This window comes from Emys orbicularis, chromosome 4 (genome assembly GCF_028017835.1).
Source record: "Emys orbicularis isolate rEmyOrb1 chromosome 4, rEmyOrb1.hap1, whole genome shotgun sequence".
Taxonomy (NCBI): domain Eukaryota; kingdom Metazoa; phylum Chordata; order Testudines; family Emydidae; genus Emys; species Emys orbicularis.
The window spans coordinates 26,091,370-26,115,485 of NC_088686.1; the positions used below are offsets into that span (position 1 = coordinate 26,091,370).

The window sequence follows — 24,116 nt, forward strand, 5'->3', positions numbered from 1 at the left end:
CAAACTCAGTCTAGTTTCTCAAAGTGAATTTGGGTTCTTCTTTTCTCATACATCATCACTTATAATAAAGGTTCTGCAGATCAAGTGATTTCATCAGTAACATTTGGGCAAACTCACAGCCTTCAGTTGGCGGGCAAAGGCATAACTGATTGGAACACAGTAAACCATTCTGTTGACTGCACAAGAGAGGTGCAGGCCCTGCAGTCCTGGTAGGCATTAAAAAACAACAACTTATTTTGGTACTAAAATAAGCAGTAGTAAACGCAATAAACCAAGAAAAAAATCCAACATGTAATAAGGTGATGCTTTACAGTCACTTTTCAAAGCATAACCATAATTTAGACAACAACTGCTCCTGCTCTAAATTAGAAATCTGTTCACCACTTATGTTCAGTTAAACTTACCGCTGGACGTTTAGCCTGCCTTGGAGGACTTGACTGAGGAGAGGGTTTCTTAGATTGTTGTGTTTGTTGCTGCTGTTGCTGTTGCACTGACTGCTGGGACTCTTTTTGCTGCTGTGTCTGTGACTGCTCTGAACTTTGAGATTGCTGCGACTGTAGTACTGGAGGCATCTGAGGTGTAGATTGAAGGGATGGAGGCTGTTGCAGTTGGTGTGGAGTATGATGAGGCATTTGCTGTTTCCCTTGTGAGTACAGATCCAGGATCTGGTGACAGATGTCTAACAAAAAGTCCAAAAAGTTATACATTCCTAGTAAAACGTAACAATATTTATAATCAGCTTGAAACCCTTTAAAGGGACACCAATGTCAAAACATTTCTGGCTAAAAATATTTTACCTACCATGGGTATATACATAATCTACTACAATGGGACCCCAATCTTGGTTGAAGTCTCTACATGCTAGTTAGATAAAAATGGGTTGAAACTGTGAGATGTTCTGTTTCTTTAAGGTATATTTATTTTTCTTCCAATATTATTATTATACATTTCTAGTACAAGCCTATTTTTTATATTCACCTGTAGACTAAACTATCTAGCTCTTTGTGGAAGTTAAGAGTATGATTCGAGATAGGTTTTAGCAGCTGTTTTGGAAAAACATCCTTCATGTTTTGTCTTTCAAGTGCCAAGAACAATTAGGTCTTGGATTCATGGCCTAAATAAATACTGAAATATCCAAACCTTCAAAAGATTCCTTAGTTAGGTTATTTGACTTCCAGAAGCCACTAGCCTTTGGAATGGAATACAAGCAATGTAGGATAAAAATGTGAAGTACGTGCACACAGAAAGGGAGGAATGCAAGAATGCAGTTCCACAAGAAAATTATAACTCCCAATGAATATGAAGTGGTAGTGTCAGTTAAACTGGGGACTACTATAAGCGTGTAAAAGGTGTGGTAAAATGCCCTATTGTAGGGCTTCTGTTTTTCAGGATTTATTAATTTAATTTTGGGGGGTTATTTTTAGCAACTTTTGAGTTTTATGTAGGTGTCCACTAATCGGGGGTTTTCAGGAAATTCTTTGTACATACTTTAATGAGTAATGTATATAATAGTATATACATAATGAGTAATCTCTTTGTAATGCTCCCTAGTGCACGTCAACGTAGCACTGTTTCAAACAGCACTACATTAAAGCACTAGGGAACTTTTAGTGACCATCAGAAGGGTCTACACAGACCAATTAATATCCAACACACTAGTGTGCTTTAGAAATAACACACTCCTGCTCCATGTAGACAAGCTCTTAGATACAAGCAACCATTTCAGTTGTTTAGTGGTTAAACACAGATTTCATTTTCTGTATCTGGCTGTTTTATTGATGTCTGTCCATTAAAACTGAGAATCAGAAGCACTAATTATAATATGGAACACAATGCCTTGTTATATTTTGAAATGCAGTTTGCTATACAAACTGAGGAGTCACTGGTTAAGTGGAAGGCCCTATTTAAAAAAAAAAGAGAAATGCAGCATATAAATGTAGGGAGAAGAGAGCCACTGGTATCCTAAATTTGGAGAGCTATATATGCACAGAAACCCTATAGATAGATCACTTGCTGGGTTTTGAAGATCAATGTGTGTAGAAAATCCTTGTCTTCCAGTGCAGGATTTCCAGGCTGTGAGCTCCACACTATTCCACTTCATGGGCTGCTACTACCTGTACCACTTGTATTTGCAAAATGTTATGGTGGAATCACTGGATCTGAACACTTCTTAAGTTTAGAGGCATTTGAATCCAGAATTTTGATCTGGCTCCAACATTTATAATAAAAAAAATTTCAGTTTTTAAAATACACAGTTGAATTTTCTGGGAAGGTTTACAGTATTTGTGACGTTGCACTCTATATGATTTTATGAAAATATGCTAATGTAACTGGAATATGCTTCATGCAAAAGGTCTCTTGTAAGGAATCATTACAAAGCTTATAATCTACTGCAGGGGTCGGCAATCTTTCAGAAGTGGTGTGCCAAGTTCACTGTAATTTAAGGTTTTGCGTGCCAGTAATACATTTTAACGTTTTGTAGAAGGTCTCTCTCTATGTCTATATTATTTAAATAAACTATTATTGTATTTAAAGTAAACAAGGTTTTTAAAATATTTAAGAAGCTTCATTTAAAATAAAATAAAAATGCAGATCTTATCAATTTAGTGTGATCCTTGCCTGGAATCCTTGTCTGGGGTTCCAGCCGTCGGCCCCGCTCAGCCTCCTGCCGGCCTGGGTGAGCAGAACCCCAGGCTGGTAGTGGACTGAGGGGGGCCGGCGGCTGGGATCCCTGCTGGCAGGAGCTGGCAGACGGAACCCCAGATCGGCAGCGGGCTGAGCGGCTGAGCCCGCTGCCGGTCTGGGGTCCCGGCCACCGGCCCCGCTGCCGGTCTGGGTGAATGAAACCCCAGACTGGCAGTGGGCTGAGTGGTGCCAGCGGCTGGGACCTCAGACCGGCAGCAGACTGAGCCGCTCAGCCCGCTGCAGGTCTGGGGTTCCGGCCATCGACCCCGCTCAGCCCGCTGCCAGCTGAGTGAATGGAACCCCAGACCGGCAGCAGGCTGAGTGGGTCCGCTGCCGGTCTGAGCGGCTCAGTCCGCTGCCGGTCTGAGCGGCTCAGTCCGCTGCCGGTCTGAGCGGCTCAGTCCGCTGCCGGTCTGAGCGGCTCAGTCCGCTGCCGGTCTGAGCGGCTCAGTCCGCTGGCACCACTCAGCCCTCTGCCAGCCTGGGGTTCCATTCACTCAGCTGGCAGTGGGCTGAGCGGGGCCGGCGGCCGGGACCCCAGACCAGCAGCGGGCTGAGCGGGGCCGGCGGCTCGGACCCCAGACCGGCAGCGGGCTGAGCCGCTCAGCCCGCCGCCACTCTGGGGTTCTGCCCGCCGGCTCCTGCCAGCCGGGGTCTCAGCCGCCGGCCTCCTCAGCCCGCTGCCAGCCTGGGGTTCCCTGGGGGTCCCCAGGCCGGCAGCGGGTCCTGAGTGGGGCCGGCGGCCAGGACCCCGGCTGGCAACGGGGCAGCAGCCAGAACCCCAGAGCGGCAGTGGGCTGAACCGCTCAGCCCGCCGCTGCGTGCCATCACAAATCGGCTCGCGTGCCACCTTTGGCACACTTGCCGTAGGTTGCCGACCCCTGATCTACTGAGTGTGATCATCCTATTTGTATAAATGTACCACTCCTGTATCTGAAACTAGAAATATGAAATATAACTCTGAGGGCCTATTGTAATTATGCAAAGTGTGGGCCATTAATGGTGGTTTGAAATCTTGATGACTCCCATTAACCAGGACAATTGACTGCAGATGGCTCCGTTTTACCTGTAAGTTTTCCTGGCAAGTGGGTAATGAAGTCTTACAGTGACATGTGATCATGTCAACTGAACTGGAATCCATCTTTAACCTGGTGCTTTTCTATTGAGAAGGGGGGGTGGGAACCCAGAGGGACAAAGGATTCCCGCCTTATGCAAAAGATATATAAATGGGTGGAACAGAACAAAGAGCAGAGCCATCATGAGGAATCCCCTAGCTTCCATCTGAGTTGGAACAAGGGCTGTACCAGGGGAAAGGACTGTGCCCAGACTAGGAAGGCATCCAGTCTGTGAAAGAGACTTATTGAAACATCTCTCAGGGTGAGATTTTTACCTGTATTCAGTTGTATTACTGTATTAGGCTTAGATTTGCATGCTTTATTTTATTTCACTTGGTAATTCACTTTGTTCTGTCTGTTACTACTTGGAACCAATTAAATCCTACTTTCTGTATTTAATAAAATCACTTTTCACTTATTAATTAACCCAGAGTATGTATTAATACCTGGGGGGATGCAAACAGCTGTGCATCTCTCTCTAACAGTGTTATAGAGGGCGAACAATTTATGAGTTTACCCTGTATAAGCTTTATACATGGTAAAACAGATTTATTTGGGTTTAGACCCCATTGGGAGTTGGGCATCTGAGTGTTAAAGACAAGAACACTTCTGTAAGCTGCTTTCAGGCAAGTCTGCAGCTTTGGGGCAAGTAATTCAGACCCTGGGTCTTTGTTGGAGCAGATGGGCATGTCTGGCTCAGCAAGACAGGGTTCTGGGGTCCCGAGCTGGCAGGGAAAGCAGGGGCAGAAGTAGTCTTGGCACATCAGTTGACAGTTCCCAAGGGGGTTTCTGTGATCCAACCCGTCACAATATTACTCAGCTCCCCTCTGGAAAGCTTAAGTAAACAGATGATCTTCAGTACCCAGGCCTAAAAGCAAGGTTGATGATTAAGGGAGAAAAACTGTCCAGACTAGGGTTGCCAGGCATCCAGTTTTCGACTGTAATGCCCGGTCAAAAAGGAACCCTGGCGGCTCCTGACCAGGCAGTTAAAAGTCCAGTTGGCAGAGCAGCAGGGCTAAGGAAGGCTCCCTGCCTGCCCTGGCTCTCCGTGGCTCCCGGAAGCGGCTGGCATGTCCTTTGGCCTCTAGGCACAGGGAGGCTCTGCGCACTGCCCCTGCCCCAAACGCTGGCTCCGCAGCTCCCATTGGCCGGAAACCACGGCACTTATTCTGCAATCAGAAAGTTGACAACCCTAGTCCAGACCTCAAATTAAAAAAAGAAGGCAAGTATTTAAAGTGTGACAAAAATATTTCTGGTACCTTCCAGAACATCAACAGGTACATCTTGAACAAACTGCTCCCACCATCTTCTGTACATTGGCTTTGATGTCCACTCCTGAATTTCAAACTTGCACAAACGGCCTGCCAGATACATAACTGCAACAGCTATGATCTCAGGTTCCCACTGCAGTGACAACGTAGTACAGAGACTAGAATATCAAAGAACAGTCATTTTAAGATAACCCAGATAGCTGCATCACAAGTCTGAATACCTGATATCTACAGCGTATTGTTGAGACAAAGCAGATGACAGTTAAATTTTAACATGTTATTCAGATAATTTTGGATTAACAAAACTAGGATTCCCCTGTCAAACTAATTTACCAAACTAAGATCTTTGTTAATAGTACTTTGATGTAATATTAATTTGATTTTTAAACGTGCAAAGCACTATTATCTTGCAGCAACAAAAAGCAACATGAAGATTTAAAATATTTGTTCTCAGGAATTTATTTAGAAAAAGAGTCTGACATACCGAGATAAAGTTTTCACAAAAGCATGAGGGAATTTGGCTGCACCAGATTCCAGTTTGGGTGATTACATTCTGTTTATCTAAAAATTCCTCCTGTAACATCAGTTGTATATAATATTCTTCAAGTTCTGTCCTAAACAGTTGTTTGGTGGTTTTATTTCAGTGGTAGGTGAAAGGATTTCTACGTTTATTTTGTAATGCATTTGGGGATTATTTTGGATAAAATGCACTTAAATATAAACAATGAATCATGGGAATTTTAAGACCAAATACTCCAATGCATAAGTTTTAGTTCTAAGAGGTCTAGAAAGTTGTCCCAATTAGCATATGTAGTAGTGAAGGCTACAGTAAAGTTGACTTTACCACTACTTCTTAATTGTTAAGATTAATCATGAAATACTCAGCTTGATTTGCAATTTAAAACCCATAGAAAGATTAGAGCCAGCTTTTCTTAGGTAACCACTCAACTCATTGCTAAGCTCTATAATATAAGCTCTTCAAGCAAAAAGTCTTTAAATCTGCCATTCAGTGATCTAGCCAACTAGTTACAACAAATTTCACACCATTCATTCATTGACCAATTCACTATGGGTTCTGTTTAGCACAAGGTACTAATAGCAGTTATGTTAAAAAAAACTCATTAGTTTATGGATGACTGAAGTACACAAAGCATTAGAGTGTACCCATAGAGGTGAGTCATTTAGTAGTTTCAAAACTAAAAAAGGAAAAAAAATAATAAAAAGAACGGCCATACTGGGTCAGACCAAAGGTCCATCAAGGCCAGTATCCTGTCCTCTGACAGTGACCAATGGCAGGTGCCCTTGGTTCAAAGGGAATGAACAGACAGGTTATCATCAAGTGATCCATGCCCTGTCACCCAATCCCAGCTTCTGGCAAACAGAGGCTAGGGACACCATTCCTACCCATCCTGGCTAATAGCCGTGGGTGGACCTATCTTCCATGAATCTATCTAGCTCCCTTTTGAACCCCGTTATAGTACTGGCCTTCACAAGACCCTCTGGCAAGGAGCTGCAGAGGTTGACAGTGCATTGTGTGAAAAAATACTTTCTTGTGTTCATTTTAAACCTGCTACCTATTAATTTCATTTGGTGGCCCCTACTTCTTGTATTATGAGAAAGAGTAAATAACACTTCCTTATTTACTTTCTCTATACCACTCATGATTTTGTAGACATCTATCACATCCTCCGTTAGTCACCTCTTTTCCAAGCTGAAAAGTCCCAGTCTTATTAATCTCTCCTCATACAGAATCCGTTTTATACCCCTAATAATTTTTGTTGTCCTTTTCGGAACCTTTTACAATTCCAATATATCTTTTTTGAGATGGGGCGACCACATCTGCACGCAGTATTCAAGGTGTGGGAGTACCATGGATTTATATAGAGGCAATATGATATTTTCTGTCTTATTATCTATCCCTTTCTTAAGGATTTCCAACATTCTGTTCACTTTTTTGACTGCCGCTGCACATTGAGTGGATGATTTCAGAGAACTATCCACAATGACTCCAAGATCTCTTTCTTGAGTGGTAACAGCTAATTTAGACCCCACCATTGTGTATGTATAGTTGGGATTATGTTTTCCAATGTGCATTACTTTGCATTTATCAACATTAAATTTCATCTGCCATTTTGTTGCCCAGTCACCCAGTTCTGTGAGATCCTTTTGTAGCTCTTCGCAATCTGCTTTAAAAAACTTTCATGGAGTAAACTAGATTAGAATTTCCTTTCTTAATGTTGCTTCTACATCCATGGCACTTAGGTCTATGTTCATATTACAGCTAACACAGGATGCCTAACCCTCTGCTCTGAAACCCTTTAATGGATGTTGCATAGCATCATTTTTCACAAGGTCCCATGGGATAAGTGTCACCACTCAGTGTGCACTAAGCATAGTGCAGGATCTTAAGGGCTAAGTGAAAATCTTAACCAAAGTAGCCGTAGTTTAAATCCACACTGATGACAGTATGGAACAAAGCTGCCTAAGTCCAGTAGTTTTTCCAAGGGCATTTTTCTGAATTCCAAGTATAGTGCTGTCTCAACAATACTATCGATTTTTCTGAATTTACAAGAAAAAAGTTTCTCAACTGCCATCCTGCATATTCAACCTGGGATCTGAAAGTCAAGCTAGATTCTTTCCTTCCTATGTATCACCATCCGCAATAAAGATGATGCAAGCCAAATGGTACAGTCACACCTGTGCCAGACACCTTTCTTCAACTTATGTCACCACCATAACCCATGTAAACCAATTATCTCCATTTGGGTTGTACAGGTGTTCAAGACTGAGAATTTGAGCCTAAATTCTAATCTTGCATACCTAAAATTAAGCACCAGAGTAAAAGCGACCTATTTGCAGAAGTGCTGGGCACCCACAAGTCTGACTCAAATCAATGGGAATCATAGGTGCTTAGCGCTTTTGAACAATCAAGACCAGTTTTCTTTGGATTTCTAAAGTTAAGCACTCTAGCTAGAAATTTGAGAGTAATTACACAATTGTGTTGATGCACCAAGAAATTACCTAGCTCGTTCTCTCTCATGTGCTGGCTCTACAGTGCTAACAGAAGTGTAGTACACTAAGTTTATTTAAGCGTCTGAGGTATGCAGAAATGACTCAATACATCTACTAAGAAGGTGCTATTTTTTACATAATCATCTTTGATAGTTAAATTCAGTTGAGCTACCGCTGGTTACAATGTAAAATCAAATATTTTGCCTGGGGTTTTTTCCAAGTGTTGTCTGATGAGACAGACAAACACCACTTATACCTGAACCTATTTACTGCACTGCACTATGAAGAATATAAAATATGTTGCACAAAGACTATATTTCTGGGACTGACCTCTTCCCAGGCCAACACATTGGTTCACACCTCTCTTCCTATAGGTATTGAAAGCTCTGGGATTTGGCTATGCCCTTTCTGGCCTCACTGTATGGATTGGAAGGAAGGACTGACCATATTCCCTGATCTGGGCTTTCCCCTGAAGTTCCTGATCTAAATTTTATCCTGGAATAAGAGGAATCCCTTCAGGTAAAAGCTCTGGAGTGAGGGCAGAAGGAGCATGGCCAAACCTGTGATCCATGGAAAAACATGAACTGCCTTTGGAATGGGCACAAAAAGTGTGCATGACGGAGAAAGAGGTCAGGGTCCAGAATAAACTAAGTGGTGGTTACTAGCTGAAATATTTAAATGTCTGGAAACTTTTTTTTTACCTGTCATTTACAAACGTCCATGCCATTTGAACCAGTTTTTGAATTTTGTTTTTATCCCCTGAAAGAGAGAAACAAAAAAGTTTACTAAACTAAAAAGCTCAGAAAATTTAGGTTTATAAACTATTATAAATGGAAAGACTTCTTAAAAATGGTATCTTTGTAATATTCTAATCTTTTCAGGTATATGAGCTAAAACTGATCTGTTACGGGTGCAAACCTGTTGACATTCTAACCTCATGTTTTCATATGCTCAAAGTCCCCCAAAACATTTGCCTTTTGCACTGAATTTTTTGAGTTTTGAAAAATGGTAGGGGGACCCAGAATAAGTGGGAACAAATTCAATGATTTTTTTAAGGCAATTTAAAGTTAAATAGTTATTGTTTGGAGACTGAACAAGTAGCAGGAAAAGAACTTTTCACCTGGGCCAGTAGGCCTAGACAGGAAAGCATCAAGGAAGTTTCCACGTTATACCAGGCCAGGAAAAGAAAACCCTTGAACCACTGGATTCAAATGATTTATACATAAGGCTGTGAGTCTATCACGGAGGTCATGGATTCCATGACTTTCCATGACCTACATGACTTCTGCAGCAACTGGTGCTGGTTCAGGGGCTGCGGTTCCTGGCCAATGGGAGCTGCGGCAGCCAGCATTTGTGCCCCTCCACCGCCTAGGAGCTGCAGGGACGCGGAGCCGGGTAGGGAGCCCCTGCCAGCCCCGCCAACCCTCCCGGTCCTCCCCTCCCCCCGGCTGCCCTCCGGGCCACCTCCCCCAACACCCCGCTCCCAACCCAAGTTTTAGTCACGGGTATTTTTAGTACAAGTCATGGACAGGTCACGGCCTGTGACCTGTCCATGACTTGTACTAAAAATACCCGTGACTAAAACGTAGCCTTATTTATACACAATAGTCATACACCGAGAAAAGTGACATGATCTCTTTAACATCTTAAAGATTGGTTTGAGCTGAGGACTGAAAGCCAAGAATACCTAAATTCTACTAGTTCTCACTCTGTGGGCTTGGAAGTCACAACCTCTGTCCCAGTTTCCTTCTGGGAAATATGGTTAATATTTCTCTCAGATGGTTGGTGAATAGATTAAAGTTTTTAAAGAAGTACAAATCAAGTGTGCTATTTAAGAGCTGTTCAATATTGTTCAGCAATGCAACTCTTTATATTTACCTTTGAGTTGTTTGGCATACTTGAGAAGAAACTGGTATGGATGTTCCACTTGTAAATCAAACTTTATTGTTTGTAATAAGATTCTCTCCAGGACCATCACTTCCTCCTAGACAATATGACAAAGTAACCACAAAATATATAATTCCCTCTTTTATTCATGAACATTTGATGCTCATTTGAAATGTGACCTTATTTCCAGTTGAATTTGTTTAGCTTCAGCTTCCAGACACTGGATATTATTATGCATTTGTCTGCTAGATTATCTTTCCCCATGCAGGTATTTATAAGACTGATCAAGTCACCTCCTAGCTTTCTCTTCAGTTATTCCCTACCATTGATGGCCCTGACCTTTCAGAGGCTGAATCGCCTACTTTAAATGTTAGCATTCTGAGATTTAACTGCCCAATATGAGTTATTACTGAACCTAATTATGCTTGAATCTATTAGTTTCTCTTAAATATTCTTAACCTTTAGGGTTATTTACCAAGTGTTTACTTCAGTGAATGAAGCAACTGAATCCATATTCTCACCTCCATTCTCCCACCTCATTACCTAAAATGTCTAAAACAGATTAAAACTCCATTTTGGGGTGAGCTGTTCTACATTTGGGATGGCAGATCACAAGAGACACACTTGGGCTAAGTTTCTGAAAAGTGAATAGGGGTTTTGGGTGCCTCAGTTGTGGCATACCCATCTTGACACTTTAAAGAGGCCTTCTTTTCAGAAAGTGTTAAACACCCATCCTATGGAAAACTGAGCCCCTGTAAGGTGCCTCAAGATAGGTACCTCAAAACTGCAGCATCCAAAATCACTAGTCACTTTGAAAAATCTTGGGCTTTGATGGTGACAGCTGAGTATCAACTAAGAAAACTGAAGCTATCACAGCAAATGCAATGGCAAAGCTAACTGCTAAATAAACTATGAAATATAAGCAGCATTACTCAGAAAAGTAATACCAACAGCACATAGTGAGATTTAAAAAACTAAGATCTCCCATAATCTTTTAAAGGTATGGCATCTAATTAAAAATAAGTCATATTTGTCTGAAAAATGTGTATATACTATAGTTACAAATTAACATCTACAACTACTACAACTGAAATAAACTAGTGGCAAAAATTTCCCCCCCAGTTCGTTTACTTTGTGAATTTGACAGCATTTTATGTAGTCAATTTCACAGTTTACACTGTATAATCAATCAGTTTCTCTTTTGCTGAAAACACCTTATAAGCAACAGGAAAACTGAAACACACTTAATTTAGACTATATATGTGGCAATATACCAGAAAATTAAATTTTAGGTTTATTTGTCTAACTTGAATAATAAAGTTGATAGTGCCCTTTCAAATGAGAATCCAATTTTCCTTTTAGCTCAGAAGAGAAATAAAGCCTGGAAATATATAGCGTAAGTATTAACTCTGCTAAAACGCTAAGTTAAGTAAAAGAATCATAAGCATGAATAAATTATTTTACCTTTGGGTCATCACCAAACTGTCCAAATTGTACATCATTTAGTAAGCTACGGGCTGTTTTGATTATATCTTTACATTTTTTTGGAGTTTCTTCAACTTTTCCTGCCAGGAAAAGACAGCAGGCTCCAGTCACCTAACAAAGAAAATTCTGTCAGAAGGTCTACATTTACAATGCTGCATCTATATACTAAAAAAGAATTGTGTTTTAAGTGTCAGTTTCAACAATCAGGTTATGAGATGCTGTTTCTCAGAGAATAGTTAATAGAATTAGAAGCTCAGGCAATGATTATACGCACAATTTAGCTTTTCCTATTTCCAAGTAAATACAACCTTTTGGAAGACAGTCTATTAAGTAGCATTTTAGTTTATTTAAAGAAATACAACCAGAGGTTTTTGTCTTGGCATAGAGAGCATTGCCTCACAAGGGGGTTTAAAAACGTAATTATACATGTAATTTGTCTTTTCTTTGACCACTTAGCCCCTGCTGCAAATCACAAATTGTTACAGTTTCAATTACATTAACATAACAAAATTGTAACAGCAAGATAAAACATTTTCAATACATGGAAAATATGAGAACTGTGTAATACTTTGTGTTTAAAGCATGTCTTGTTTCTACATTCAATCGTAAATCAAACAATCACATGTAATTAAAATACTCCAAATTATCCTTATGACATACTTCTGCAACTCTGAAAGGCACAATATTAACAGAAAGCTTAAACATTTAAAGAAACAATATGTATAAACTATAACCGTGGCAAGATATTTCAGGGGATTATTCATAAACATGAGGCTTTAGTTAAGAAATGAGGCCATCAGCCTTTCTTAGTTGCCATCACTTTAAATATTCCATACTTAAAGCAACCATGGAATTAAGAAGTCAATGCTGTAAATACTTACATATCTTGGGAACTGTTTGAAGGAATGAAACATATAAAATCGATGAAAATAAATTATTCCAGTTGCCAAAGTGTCATAGTGTCTGCGCTACACAATAAGGATTTAAACAGTATAAATCAAGTTCAAAACACAAGACACATGAGAGGAAGCCAAGTCAGAGAAAAAGCCTGTTTTGAACAAATAAGCTGACTGATTCTCTAATATCTGATATTTTTAAAGTTTTGAAAGCAAGTGTGATGTTTTACCCAAAAAGTCCCACAAAAAACACAAGGTTCCTGCCCTGAGCATTTTTTAATCTAATTCAGGTGCAGTAGATATCTAGAACAGTGTAAAAGGCATGGCTACAGAGTCAAGGTAAAGTTCACCCTGGTACAGAGGGTCCATAACACCATCTGCATGACGTAAGCCCCGCACCTGGCTTGAAAAACCCAGCAATAATGGCAGGCTTGGAGAGGAGTCATGGAATTTAATGATCACAACACCCAAGCAAGTGGTGGAGGCACTGAGACCATTGTTTCAACTAGACTGGGAGTACAGCCAAGAGAAGGACTTTCCCTGTGGCTGACAGGTGGATTTTGCTTCCCCTTAACTCTCCATTTAAAATGTGATTGTTAAGGGCTGATGTAGCTGAAATGAAATCCAACTTTAGTGAAGATCAAAACTATAGAAGCTAAGATTTTTAATGAGGAACTGAAGGAGAAAAGGGATTATTGGTATACAAAAGTGGAAAGTAATTCCAAGTATAAGGAATGGCAAGAAGAAGAAGAAGCTGGGAACAGAAGAAAAAGATAGAATAATTAGGAGAGAATATACAGAGGGGCAAAATGCACAAGAAAAGATGTAAATTCAAAAACATGCCTAAACAGAGCCTTGAAGGGAAAGACCACGCGCTTTTAATTTCTAAAATCACCACACAACTGACAGGCCACTTTTCCCCTTTATGTTGTCACTTCATTAGTTAAGATAGTTCATTTGTTACAGAAACTAGGATTCAATTAACAGAAGAAAATGTTCAAGTAGAAAAACATTAAACATCAAAGATGTTTAATTTAAAAATCTTAGTGATGTTTTTGAAATAAGACTACACTGTACAAATTAATGACACAAATGCACAAGGACCACTCTTGGTATATTTTTTCTGGACTTTCTAATTCATAATGCTACAGTCGTACCCTGAAAATATCAACTCAAAAGGATACAGTCCCAGACGTGTTCCTACATCAAATATGAATCTGGCTCCTTCTCGGCGGTATCGTGCCTCAGTAGCTGGATCAAGTCCTTCTAACTGTGATGGTGTATGTGCCAGATCTTTTTTATCCCAGTACCAACATGGTTTTGTGTGGTCCAGGTTTGCCAAATTTACAGAAGGGCTGGAATTTTCTTTATTCTCCTTCATTTATTGAAGTAGAATTGTTCCTGCTTGATACGTTTTCAGACAATGGGTTTTCAGACAGCAGCTTCAAAATAATAATAATAAAAATAATCAGGTAAAACTGCAACAGACCAACGTTTTTCATCCTGAGATGTGTGATATTTTTGCTATGCACACATACACTATACATGTCACAACGTAGAATGGAAAGATGACCTGAAAGAAGGGAAACATATGTGTGTATTTTTTGCTTATTAATGATGCATAAAAAAGGCTTGAAAAGTTTTTTTGAAAAGATATTTCACTTGTGAAAAATTCAGGTTTCATCTACACTGGTTTCCCCTAGTCTGTGGACATGTGGAAAACTAAGAGAATGATGTAAATGCCAAAATAGGGAAACTTGGGCAAATAAGTTACTACAAATCTCTTATTATATTTGCTCACTTGATCTAGGGTGTATGCCGTGTTTCAGAGTAGCAGCCGTGTTAGTCTGTATCTGCAAAAAGAACAGGAGTACTTGTGGCACCTTAGAGACTTACAAATTTATTTGAGCATAAGCTTTCGTGGGCTACAGCCCACTTCTTCGGATGCTTCTAGGCCCTAAATGGTTTAGGAACTACCTACTTGAAAAACCATTTCTCCCCCATGGCACAGCAACACATTGGATGGACATAAACAAGAGCCCTGCTGGTATAAATGAATTGGGGTCCGCAGCCAGGGCACGCCCTTCTTTGAAATCTACACCTCACTTCCACATAGACGCTCCCCGACTTACGCAAGCATTCTGTTCCAGAACACCTTGCGTAACTCTAATTCTGCGTAAGTCGGAAACGTATCTCCGACCATTACGCAAAAATAAATAAATTCCTAATTCTAGTTTACAGAACTTTTTCCGTAAATTCAGATTTGCATAAATCAGGACTTGCGTAACCCGGGGAGCGTCTGTATGTGGAATTCCATGTCACCTCCATACTGGCGCACATAACAAAAGTCATGTGGGGGGACTGGGGCCGAGGTGCTCGGAGTATAGGAGGTGGCCGAGTATTGGAGTGCAGGGGGGTGAGGACTCCGGCTGGGCTCTGGGGTGGGGCCGAGGATGAGGGGCTCAGGGCTAGGGCGGTGGGTTGGGGGCAGGGCTGGTGCTACCATTTAGGCAAACTAGATGGTTGCATAGGGCGCCAAGATTTGGGGGCCCCAAAAAGCGGTGCCCCCAATTTTTTTTTTTACATCATTCCTACGCCCCCTCCCTGAGCGCGCGGTCGCCGCTCCACTTCTCCCGCCTCCCAGGCTTGCAGCACCAATCAGCTGTTTGGCGCCGCAAGCCTGGGAGGGAAGGAGAATTAGAGCGGGGGCAGCATGCTTGGGGAGGAGGTGGAGCAGAGGTGAGCTGGGATGGGGAGCTGCCGCACAGCTCCCCGGGCCGGGGGGTTGGAGGGCTGCCGCTGGGGTGCCTCGGGGGGAGCTGCCGCAGGGCTCCCCACCCCAGCTCACCTCTGCTACGCCCCCTCCCCGAGCACGTGGTCGCCACTCCACTTCTCCCGCCTCCCAGGCTTGTGGCGCCAATCAGCTGTTTGGCGCCGCAAGCCTGGGAGGAGAGGAGGCAGAGCAGAGGTGAGCTACCGCACGGCTCCCCGGGGGGGGGGGGAGGGGAGCTGCCGCGGGGGGGGGGCTCGGAGCAGAGGGGAGCTGTCGCGGGGGGGCGGGGAGCTGCCGCAGGGCTGGGGGGGGGGGGTGCAAGGTGGAAGTTTCGCCTTCCTTGCACTGGCCCTGATTGGGGGTGTGGGTTCTGGGGTGGGGCCAGGGATGAGGGGTTTGGTGTGCAGGCTGCCCCGGGGCTACGGCGGGAGAGAGGACTCTCCCCAGCTCTCTCTCCCGGTAGCAGCACCTGGGCTGGGGGAGTAGAGGCATCTCTCCCTGCAGCAGCCCCGAGCGCCTGCATGGCAGTTAATAGGCTGCTCTCACACAGAATGCTCTCGCTCCACACCTAGATTCCTCCACACCAAGCCCCTCCACACTTTGATCCTGCTGAGCTCGGCCTACCTGCCCATATTTGGTGCAGAGGGGCAGGACCCAAAGATGTTTCTGGGGCAAGCCCAGCCCTTGTGCTGTGTCAGGGTCAGGTGCAGCCTCACTGCCGTGTTGTGGATGGGGGGAGCTACAGGGGGATCTCCTACCTCTGTGCAGTCAGTAGCCTGTGCTCCCCACTACCATACTGGAGCCTCCACATTTATTGACAAATAAAATTTGCAGAATTCTAAAATAGTGTGCGCAGCATTTTTTATTTTTTGGTGCAGAATTCCCTCAGGAGTAAAACTCTCAATCCTTTGTTTCAAGAAGTTTTCCATCAAAACCAAAACAGACAAAATCTGGTACACTCGATATTTTAACAATATTAAACTAAGTTTTATTTTAAAAATCCTCTTTATACATCACAAAAGGCACCATGAGCTCATTCCTACCCTCCTTAGTACAGCACCTTCAAACATAAACCAGTTTATAAAGTGAAACTGCTCTTGGAAAAGTTCACACTACCTCCTGCCTCATAGCCAGCAAAGAAATATTGATTTAATCCAACGTACAGTCTTGACTGTCCTTTTCCTACGTGTGACACAAATAGCACAACCGAACCGAAAAGCAATGTTATGTTTTTTATGACGCCAGGCTCCCTCAAACACGAGAATTCAGGGAGACGCCGAACTAAGTAAGAGAAACAACGCACAGGGCCGACTGGCACGGTAGCCGTGTTTGCACGCATATTTCCACACATCCCCTCCCCAACTCCACGGTCCCCCACACCGCAGGTTCTCAACCGCGCCGACTCAGCCCCATACCTGCACCCACCCCACCGCCCCAATCCCCCGCTGCCTCAGGGCCACCGACCACAGCCACCCCCGCCATTTTTTTGGCCAGGATCTCAGTTTGCGCCTCACTCCACACCCAGCGGCCTGGCCACAGCATCCCTCCCCACTATCACAACCCCTTCTCCTCAGCGCCCCGGCCCTCGCTCCAAACCCAGGAGTCCCCTCCCCACGGCATTCCAGTCCCCATTCACCCAGCCCTGAGTCCCTCGTCACCACCAATACCACTCTGAGAGACGCTCCCCTCGAGAAACACTCACGAATCAAGCACGCGAGGGTCCCACAACACAGCGAGGCCACTAACGACAACGACACCTTCGCTCCCTGCGCGGCGCCATCTTGGGAATCGGACCAAGTCGCTCCCGTACGTCACTGCGTCAGCGTCGCGAGGGCACGGCGCCCACGTTCCTACCGACCAATGAGAACCATAGCCATAGCTCTAACGTCCACCCTTCTCCGTCACACGCTGAGCAGAACAGGTCTGTGCGCACCCTACCGCGGTAGTGTCGAGGAAGACCAATCAGGGAGCAGAATCGAGAGGATTGCAGGCCACTTCAACCAATAGGAATCGAAAGTGGTAGGGGGAATTCTCACCAACCGGGAGTGGCCTGGCCCCTGGTCCCTGTTTCCGCTACTCCCAGTGGGTGAGCGACAGGGGCGGTGGCGAGGGGGCGGCCTATGGGATTTGTTGGTTGTGGCAGAGCTAGGGGCGGGCCCGCTGTGTGGGTGCGACTCAGCCAATGGCGGCACCGGGGTGGGATCAGTGGGCGGGCCGGGCGTTGGGAGTGTGGGGCTCGGGTTAGCTCGGCCGCCACCTCCCCCCTTCCCCGGGCAGCGGACGGTGTCCGGTGAGAAACGTGGGCGATTCCGCGCTGTTTCCAAGAGGAGGCGCCGTCGCGGTCTCGCGGGAGGTAGGGACCCACCGACCGCTCCGTCCTCGTCTTCTTTTGGGGGGGCAGCCCCCCGCCCACCAGCCCTCTCACCCCTTGGCTGGGCATGGGGCGCTGCCCCCTCACATCACCTATCCCCCGCAGGGGCCAGCCTCCCCGGGAGCAACTTCCCCCCCCCTTCCCCGGACGCATCCACTCAGCGCCCAGGCCTCGCCACCCGCTCCCCCCAGCGCCACTCTGAGCTCGCTCCACCCCGTGACTCTCCCTTTCTCAACTGCCGCCCCCATCTCTCCTAGGGGTGCCTTGACCTCACCCCATCCTCTGTGTCACCTTTCCTCCGGTGCGGGAACAGCTTAGCCCGCCCGTCTCCTCTGCTGGGAGCACCCCGTACCGAGCACCCCCGTCCTCGTGCGCTGATCGCTGAAAACCTGCTTCCCGCACCCGCCGTCTTGGTGGGACAGGCTGTCCTCCTCCTTCCTATCCGCCCCGCCTTCCTCCTCTCGTCTGTTCCTCTCGCGCACCCCCTTGCAGCTCCCCCTTCTCATCCCTCTCCTACTCTCACCCCGATTCCTTCTGGGGGTGCTGCAACCCTCAGGCCGCTCACCCACCACTCCACCTTGCTCCTCTCATGGGAATCACTACGCTGCTCTGTCCCCCATTTTGCCTTTTCTCTTCTGCTTCCCACTCACTGTCTTTCTGGAAGGAGACAACGCTGACCGAGATGGGCAGCACTTCATCACATGTGCTGCAGCTCTCCCACTTGCTGCTTGTCTATTTCCCTCTCTCAGTGTCTTGTTAGGGGAGGAGAGAAAAACATTACATCCCAAGCCCACATGCTACTCACTGTCCTGTATCTATGTGTGGATGTTTTGCTTTAATACCCATTTGTAGGCTCTGGAGGTATGAGATTTTCTTCACTTTTATGAAAACTGGAGGCAATTAAATCCACTTCCTCTCATTCATCTTCCTTCCCTTGCTCCTCCCTCCAAAAAAGTGATAGCAAGGGTGGAGAGTGAAAGTAAACAAATAGCTTGACTTCTCCATGATGTTGTCCCTCCTTTTTTGATTACAGGGTTCACATGTTTTAAAAATGTTTAAATCAGCTCCCCCTTCCTCTTTGCTTTCCATAATTCTCCCACACCTCCAATTCTCTGGGTCCATCTCTGTAGTGTTTCTGCTCATATGTGAGAGTCTAGTTTCCTGCTTCATAAGCAGGTGGGCAGGAGGAAGCTCAGATTCACTGATCAATAATTTAACGTTGGTTTGTACCATTTTAAACACTCTTGTCCTCTCTTCTCCCATCCACTTTGTGGCTTTGCATTTTATTTTATTTCATTTTTTGTAAAAGAATTAAGTCCAGCAACTGAAAGACCCTGAATGATTTAAGCAAAGTATCTTTTAAATTGATTGATCTGCTGGGGTATTACTTCTCCATGAGTCTCTGTGTTGCAACCTTCCCAAATCAGTACTGAAGCAGCTGCTGAAACTGATGCCATAGCGAAGCTGTTTCTACAACTTCTTTTCCTGCTCAAAGAGGATTGGTTTAGACTAAAGTACCACTTGAAAAAAATATAAAGATGAATTCATACTGCTGTAGTAAGTCCACAATAAAATGGCAGGCTGTGATCTCCCCAAATGTTCCATTTTACCTGTGAAATAAACACCCCTCTCCCTTTTTCTCCTCCCAAGTCTGTGATGTTCAGTCCACATTTCAGACCAATGGCTAAACTTAGGCTTCAGTAGCTGGCAAAGAGGGGGAAAGCCTGTGTTCTCAAGGAAGGGGAAAGGGCTTTTTTCCTTATTAAGGTGACCTAATGGAGAAATGTACTGTTTTTTCAGAGGAGCAGTCTTGTTAATGTGTAAATAAATAGCAAAATACTTACTTTTTATTGTACTATGCACTGAATATCTTTTACTCTTTCATTTGTTTTTGAAAACAACATAGTATAAAGAAGCTACTTGTAGGTACATGGATGAATGTGATGTTTCAGATATTATCCATATGTCTGGCTCCTAATTAAAACTAGACAGCCGCTCAGTAAACTACAAATACACAGAGAATATGTCTTCAGGGGCAAAAAGGGTGTGTTTTGTCAATCGTGTTAGCTCAGTCAGGTTAATTTAACATGACAACTTCGGACATGCTAGTCTGCATTTTAACAGGGCTTTTCAATTGTGTTAATTGGATTGAGCTAACACAATTGAAAAACATACCCTTTTGCCTGTCAAAGCAGGGCCAGAGATAGTTTTAGGATTTCAGCCAAAATGTAAGCACATAGAATCAAAATACTCGCATGTCCAAGTAAAGGTGGACTGAGCTACAGACTGGATGCAGAGTTGAATTTCTCAAAGTCCTCTCTACTCACGAATACTGTATTTATTTTAACAACAACAACAAAACGTAAAGACACTGTCTATCCATATATATGAGATGCATGCATCTTTATTAGCAGTATAGTTCAGTATTTGTATAGTGCAAGAATGTGTGATTAGAATTATGGAGATTTCCCTACCAGATCCATAGTGCAGATTGCACTGAATTGTACATTTAAAGCAGGTTTTAAATCAATTAATCAAACATTAAGCTTTACACAGATGCTTATGTAGACTTGTCCCACTGTTATTAAAAAACTATGTCAATGTATGCTCACAAGGGGCCAAATTAAGGTTGCACAGGCAATGTTCATTTTTGGATATAATACAGCAGGGGTAGGCAACCTATGGCACGCGTGCCAAAGGCGGCACATGAGCTGATTTTCAGTGGCACTCACACTGCCCGGGTCCTGGCCACCGGTCCGGGGGGCTCTGCATTTTAATTTAATTTTAAATGAAGCTTCTTAAACATTTTAAAAACTTTATTTACTTTACATACAACAATAGTTTAGTTATATATTATAGATGTATAGAAAGAGACCTTCTAAAAACGTTAAAATGTATTACTGGCACGCGAAAGGTTGCTGATACCTGTAATACAGTATGATTGTGTCACATGTACATTCATAGATGTTTAAACTATTTTATCAAGATGTGTTTTTACTCTAATCTAGTTGAGGTTTGAATTAAAGTTATATATGTGAATGTGTTTTGGATGAATGAGATGTGTATATATTGTGGGTGGTTGTATTTTGGAAGTGTAAAGGAGTTGTGCATATAAGGTGCATTTAGCATAATGGCATGTAGGATCTGTATATTACAATATTGTAATGGTCAATGATGGGAGACAACATGATCCAGTGGATTGGGTCTTGGAGTGGGAGTCAGAGGCCTGGGCTCTGTAGCCAACTGTACCACTGACCTGCTGCATGAGCTTGGGTAAATCACTTCATTTCATTTTACAGGTGGAGAAACTGAGGCAGAGAGAGGATAATGACACCTATCCTTATTTATAAATGATTGGAGAAGAAAGTGTGGTGACCTGGGTAGGCTATGCTAACTGTTAGGAGAGGCAGAGGCAAACCAAGACAAAAGGGATAACTTCACATTTTTAGAACTTTATAAGGAAAAACTTCAACATTGTATCAGGAGTGTAAATACTATAGAACATTACCAAAGATCATTTATAATAATAAACTACAGGTTACCAACTCATTAGCCTTTGTGAACTTGTACACACTTTGCAGTTAGTACCAAATGCATTGTTCTTAACAAGAACAAAAGAAATTACAATATACTGTGTCACTTCAGAGCAGAATCAACGTTTTCTATCTTTGGCTGTAAGTTTAACTCCACTCTTGCTGTCCTGTTTTTTGCTTCTCTTCATCTTGAAGTGCTTCTTAGATTCAATGTTCCTGTGGCTGTACCTCTTTCACAGAGTTTATCCACAAGCAGGGTTTCTTCACCTAGAGGACCGTCACTTGTCCATTAGGCACTTTTGAACAGTATTTTTTCAATAGATGTTCAGTCACTCTCTGTTCATACACTCTAAGTCAGTGGTGGGCAACCTACTGCTGTAAACAAACTGTCTGACCGCCCACCAGCAGATTACCCTGACAGGCCACGTGCAGGCCGCAGGTTGCCCATCACTGCTCTAGATCCCTTTGTTGATGGGCTTCTCATTTTTTGCTTCCAGGATCTGTTTGTATCTAACACAGCTTTTTAGTCAATTCCCTTTTTCACAAATTATATTTCCTTTCCGTTTTTGTCCTTGATACTTGCTCTCTGGTAAGCCTGTAGATTTTTATTTCCCTCTACTTCCCTTCTCTAACAGTATCTGCTCAGGTACCCAGGTCTGTCTCCCCCCCCCCCCCCAACTTGTCCTGATCTAAAACCTTTAGTATTTTCCTTTTTTCCTCCTCCTCAGTTCCGAGTCCCCTACTTGTAGTCTCCTGTTCTTCTATTTTATCATCTTACCCCCTACCCAGGCTCCAGTTCATGAGCTAGCTCAACATCTCGATTCTTCTCCTCTAACAGCTTTTACCAACTGCTCCTTCAGGTGGATTCTGAGCCCCCTCCTCAGCTCGAGCTGCCCTTTCATGGGCCCTCTTCCTCACCCTCCAGGTGCAGCTGCATTGCAACTGGAGCAGGTGCTAGTGCCAGGGTGCGGGTTACTACAAAAGCAATACATGAGAGCTAAGTTGTTATTTATGAAATAGTGGTTTATGTGTCTTTTAAAGTGATTGTGTTGACAAGAAATGCATTTGAGAAACCTGAACTCTTGGGTAACAAATGTTTTTTGTGTGGGACTCTTTAGAAGGGGGCAGTTCAGGAAGTGAGATATGAAGTGACAAAAACAATATGATGGGGCAATGATGGTTAGTGGTTTTGAATGGCTTTTTCATAAAGAGTAATATTTTCACTGGCTTAGGTGAACAGTCGTCTGAGTAGAGAACTTCAGTGGGAGGCGGGGAAGGATATTGTCTGTCAGGAGACAAGGCTTGAAAGTCCACTTGCTTATTTGTAACTGACAACTGATGTTTCCCCGGCAAGTGGAAAACAGCTAAAAACACTACTTCTCTCCCCCCAAAAAGAACGTGCACATCAATTTAGAGAAAAAAAAGTTACTTTCTCCAATATTAACTAATACCATGGTGTCTTCCTGAGTGGCATCTGAGGATAGCACCTAGTAGAAAATCTCAGTATTGTGGGGATCAAGGGGTATTGCTTTGGACGTGGCTGGTTCTCCCCACTCTCCAGTATTTCGAATAGTCTTCTGGCTTAAAGTGTCTGGTAAACTTCTCAAGCATTGATCAAGAGATGCTAGATTTGCCAGTATTTCTATCCCATCAATAAATATAGTCAGACTTCATTAATCTTACAATGTCAGACTTCTTGATTAGTAATAGTACTTTTTACTTTTTGAGGGTAAACTCATAAATATTTTGTACATGGCAAGTCAGTATTGTCAAGACACCATTCTGCTTGATTTCAATTAGTCTATGCTAAGAACTACTAATCAAATCCCTTTTGAGGCCCATTTATTGGGAACTGTAATTGTGGTGTTGAGACAGGATTATTCTCTCAACTTGGTAAAACCCAGGTAGAAAATTGTGAATTGTCCTTTGTCAGCAAATGTTGAATTTGTGTCTCAATACATATATAGACCCCCTCTCTGTGTGGCTGACGTATTATCGTTTTTTAAAATGCATTTGATTCTAGTAACTTCATTTGATGTTGATTTCTGAAGGCTGGTTACTTCTGAGGGCTTGTTTACACATGCGGTGCATCTGGTGAAGATGCTGTTTGCTGACAAGAGAGCTCTTGTCAGCATAAAAAATCCACCTCCATGAGAGGCGGTAGCTATGTCAGTGGTAGAAGCTCTCCTGCCAATATAGCGCTATTCACATCCCTGAGCAATGTAAATTATTCTGAAATAAGATGTTGTGTAGACATAGCCTAAGTATTTTACCAATGGTGAGCTTTAACATACTTGAAAAGGGAAATTTAGTATCTTCAAAGACTGTACAGCGGGTTTTTTTCCTGCACTTTAAAGAAAGTGAATGTAGTTCTATGAAAAGCACTAGTTTGATGATCTTGAAACTAAAATTATTTTTTTCAGAGCAGGTACAGTGGAGGTAGTAGCAGTGCAATCTTCCTTATGTTCCACCAATATCCTCAACCCTATGCTAGTGATGGCAAACCTTAGTACTGTATTATGTGATACAGATTTTGATAGAGGCAAAAGTGGTTCTGAATTTAACTCTGATTCTCTCCTTTACCAGTTTACTCATCAGAGACACTTCAACTTTCCAGACCAGGTTTCCAGGTGCTTAAATAAGAAAATAATTTTGGTTAAAATACGTTTTAAAGAGTAGAATCTCTATTAGTCTTATTTCTATTGCATCCAAAAAACTACGCTAAACACTAAGGTGGCAAAGTAAAGTGTTCAAAGTTACAAGATGTCCAAATTAGTGTTGCTCATGCAACCTTAATTTGACTCCCTGGGTTCAGTTCCAGATTTTAATGGGGATTTGCTCTAGTGGTTATAGATCCTTTTGACTCTGTAATCACTACATGTCTTCATCCCTGTCTACTTTTTTCCACTTCCCCCTTTCCAGATCTTGCCCTTTTCCCCTCTGCTCCTGTGCAACCCTGAACACATCTCTACTCTTCCTCTGCTCTAATCCAACCCACACCCTGACTCCTGTCCCCCTCCTCCTCTGTTTCTATCCAACCCACCTACCCCAGCTGCTGCCTGCCTCCATTTCTCAACCTTTTGGTCCT

The 24,116-nt window shown here is 43.3% G+C and overlaps 2 protein-coding genes across 3 annotated transcripts in view; one reads left to right on the forward strand and one right to left on the reverse strand.

Moving 5' to 3' along the window:
- CCNK (cyclin K) overlaps positions 1 to 16,939 on the reverse strand; it is a 35,576-nt gene extending 18,637 nt beyond the window's left edge. The window contains exons 1-8 of one of the 2 annotated variants that reach the window (XM_065402486.1): positions 16,827 to 16,939; positions 13,536 to 13,793; positions 12,337 to 12,418; positions 11,435 to 11,566; positions 9,962 to 10,067; positions 8,785 to 8,842; positions 5,060 to 5,229; positions 405 to 679 (exon numbers count right to left, since the gene is read on the reverse strand). In XM_065402486.1, coding sequence (XP_065258558.1) covers positions 405 to 679; positions 5,060 to 5,229; positions 8,785 to 8,842; positions 9,962 to 10,067; positions 11,435 to 11,566; positions 12,337 to 12,418; positions 13,536 to 13,732 — 1,020 coding nt within the window. In that variant the 5' untranslated portion in view covers positions 13,733 to 13,793; positions 16,827 to 16,939. Of the gene's footprint in view, positions 1 to 404; positions 680 to 5,059; positions 5,230 to 8,784; positions 8,843 to 9,961; positions 10,068 to 11,434; positions 11,567 to 12,336; positions 12,424 to 13,535; positions 13,794 to 16,826 lie in introns of those variants that run through there. The other variant, XM_065402487.1, reaches the window with a different exon arrangement.
- A 402-nt stretch (positions 16,940 to 17,341) lies between these two features.
- Positions 17,342 to 24,116, forward strand: part of SETD3 (SET domain containing 3, actin N3(tau)-histidine methyltransferase) — a 69,763-nt gene continuing 62,988 nt past the window's right edge. Inside the window, exon 1 of the mRNA XM_065402573.1 lies at positions 17,342 to 17,477. The gene's annotated coding sequence lies outside the window, so the exon portion shown is untranslated. The remainder of the gene's footprint in view (positions 17,478 to 24,116) is intronic.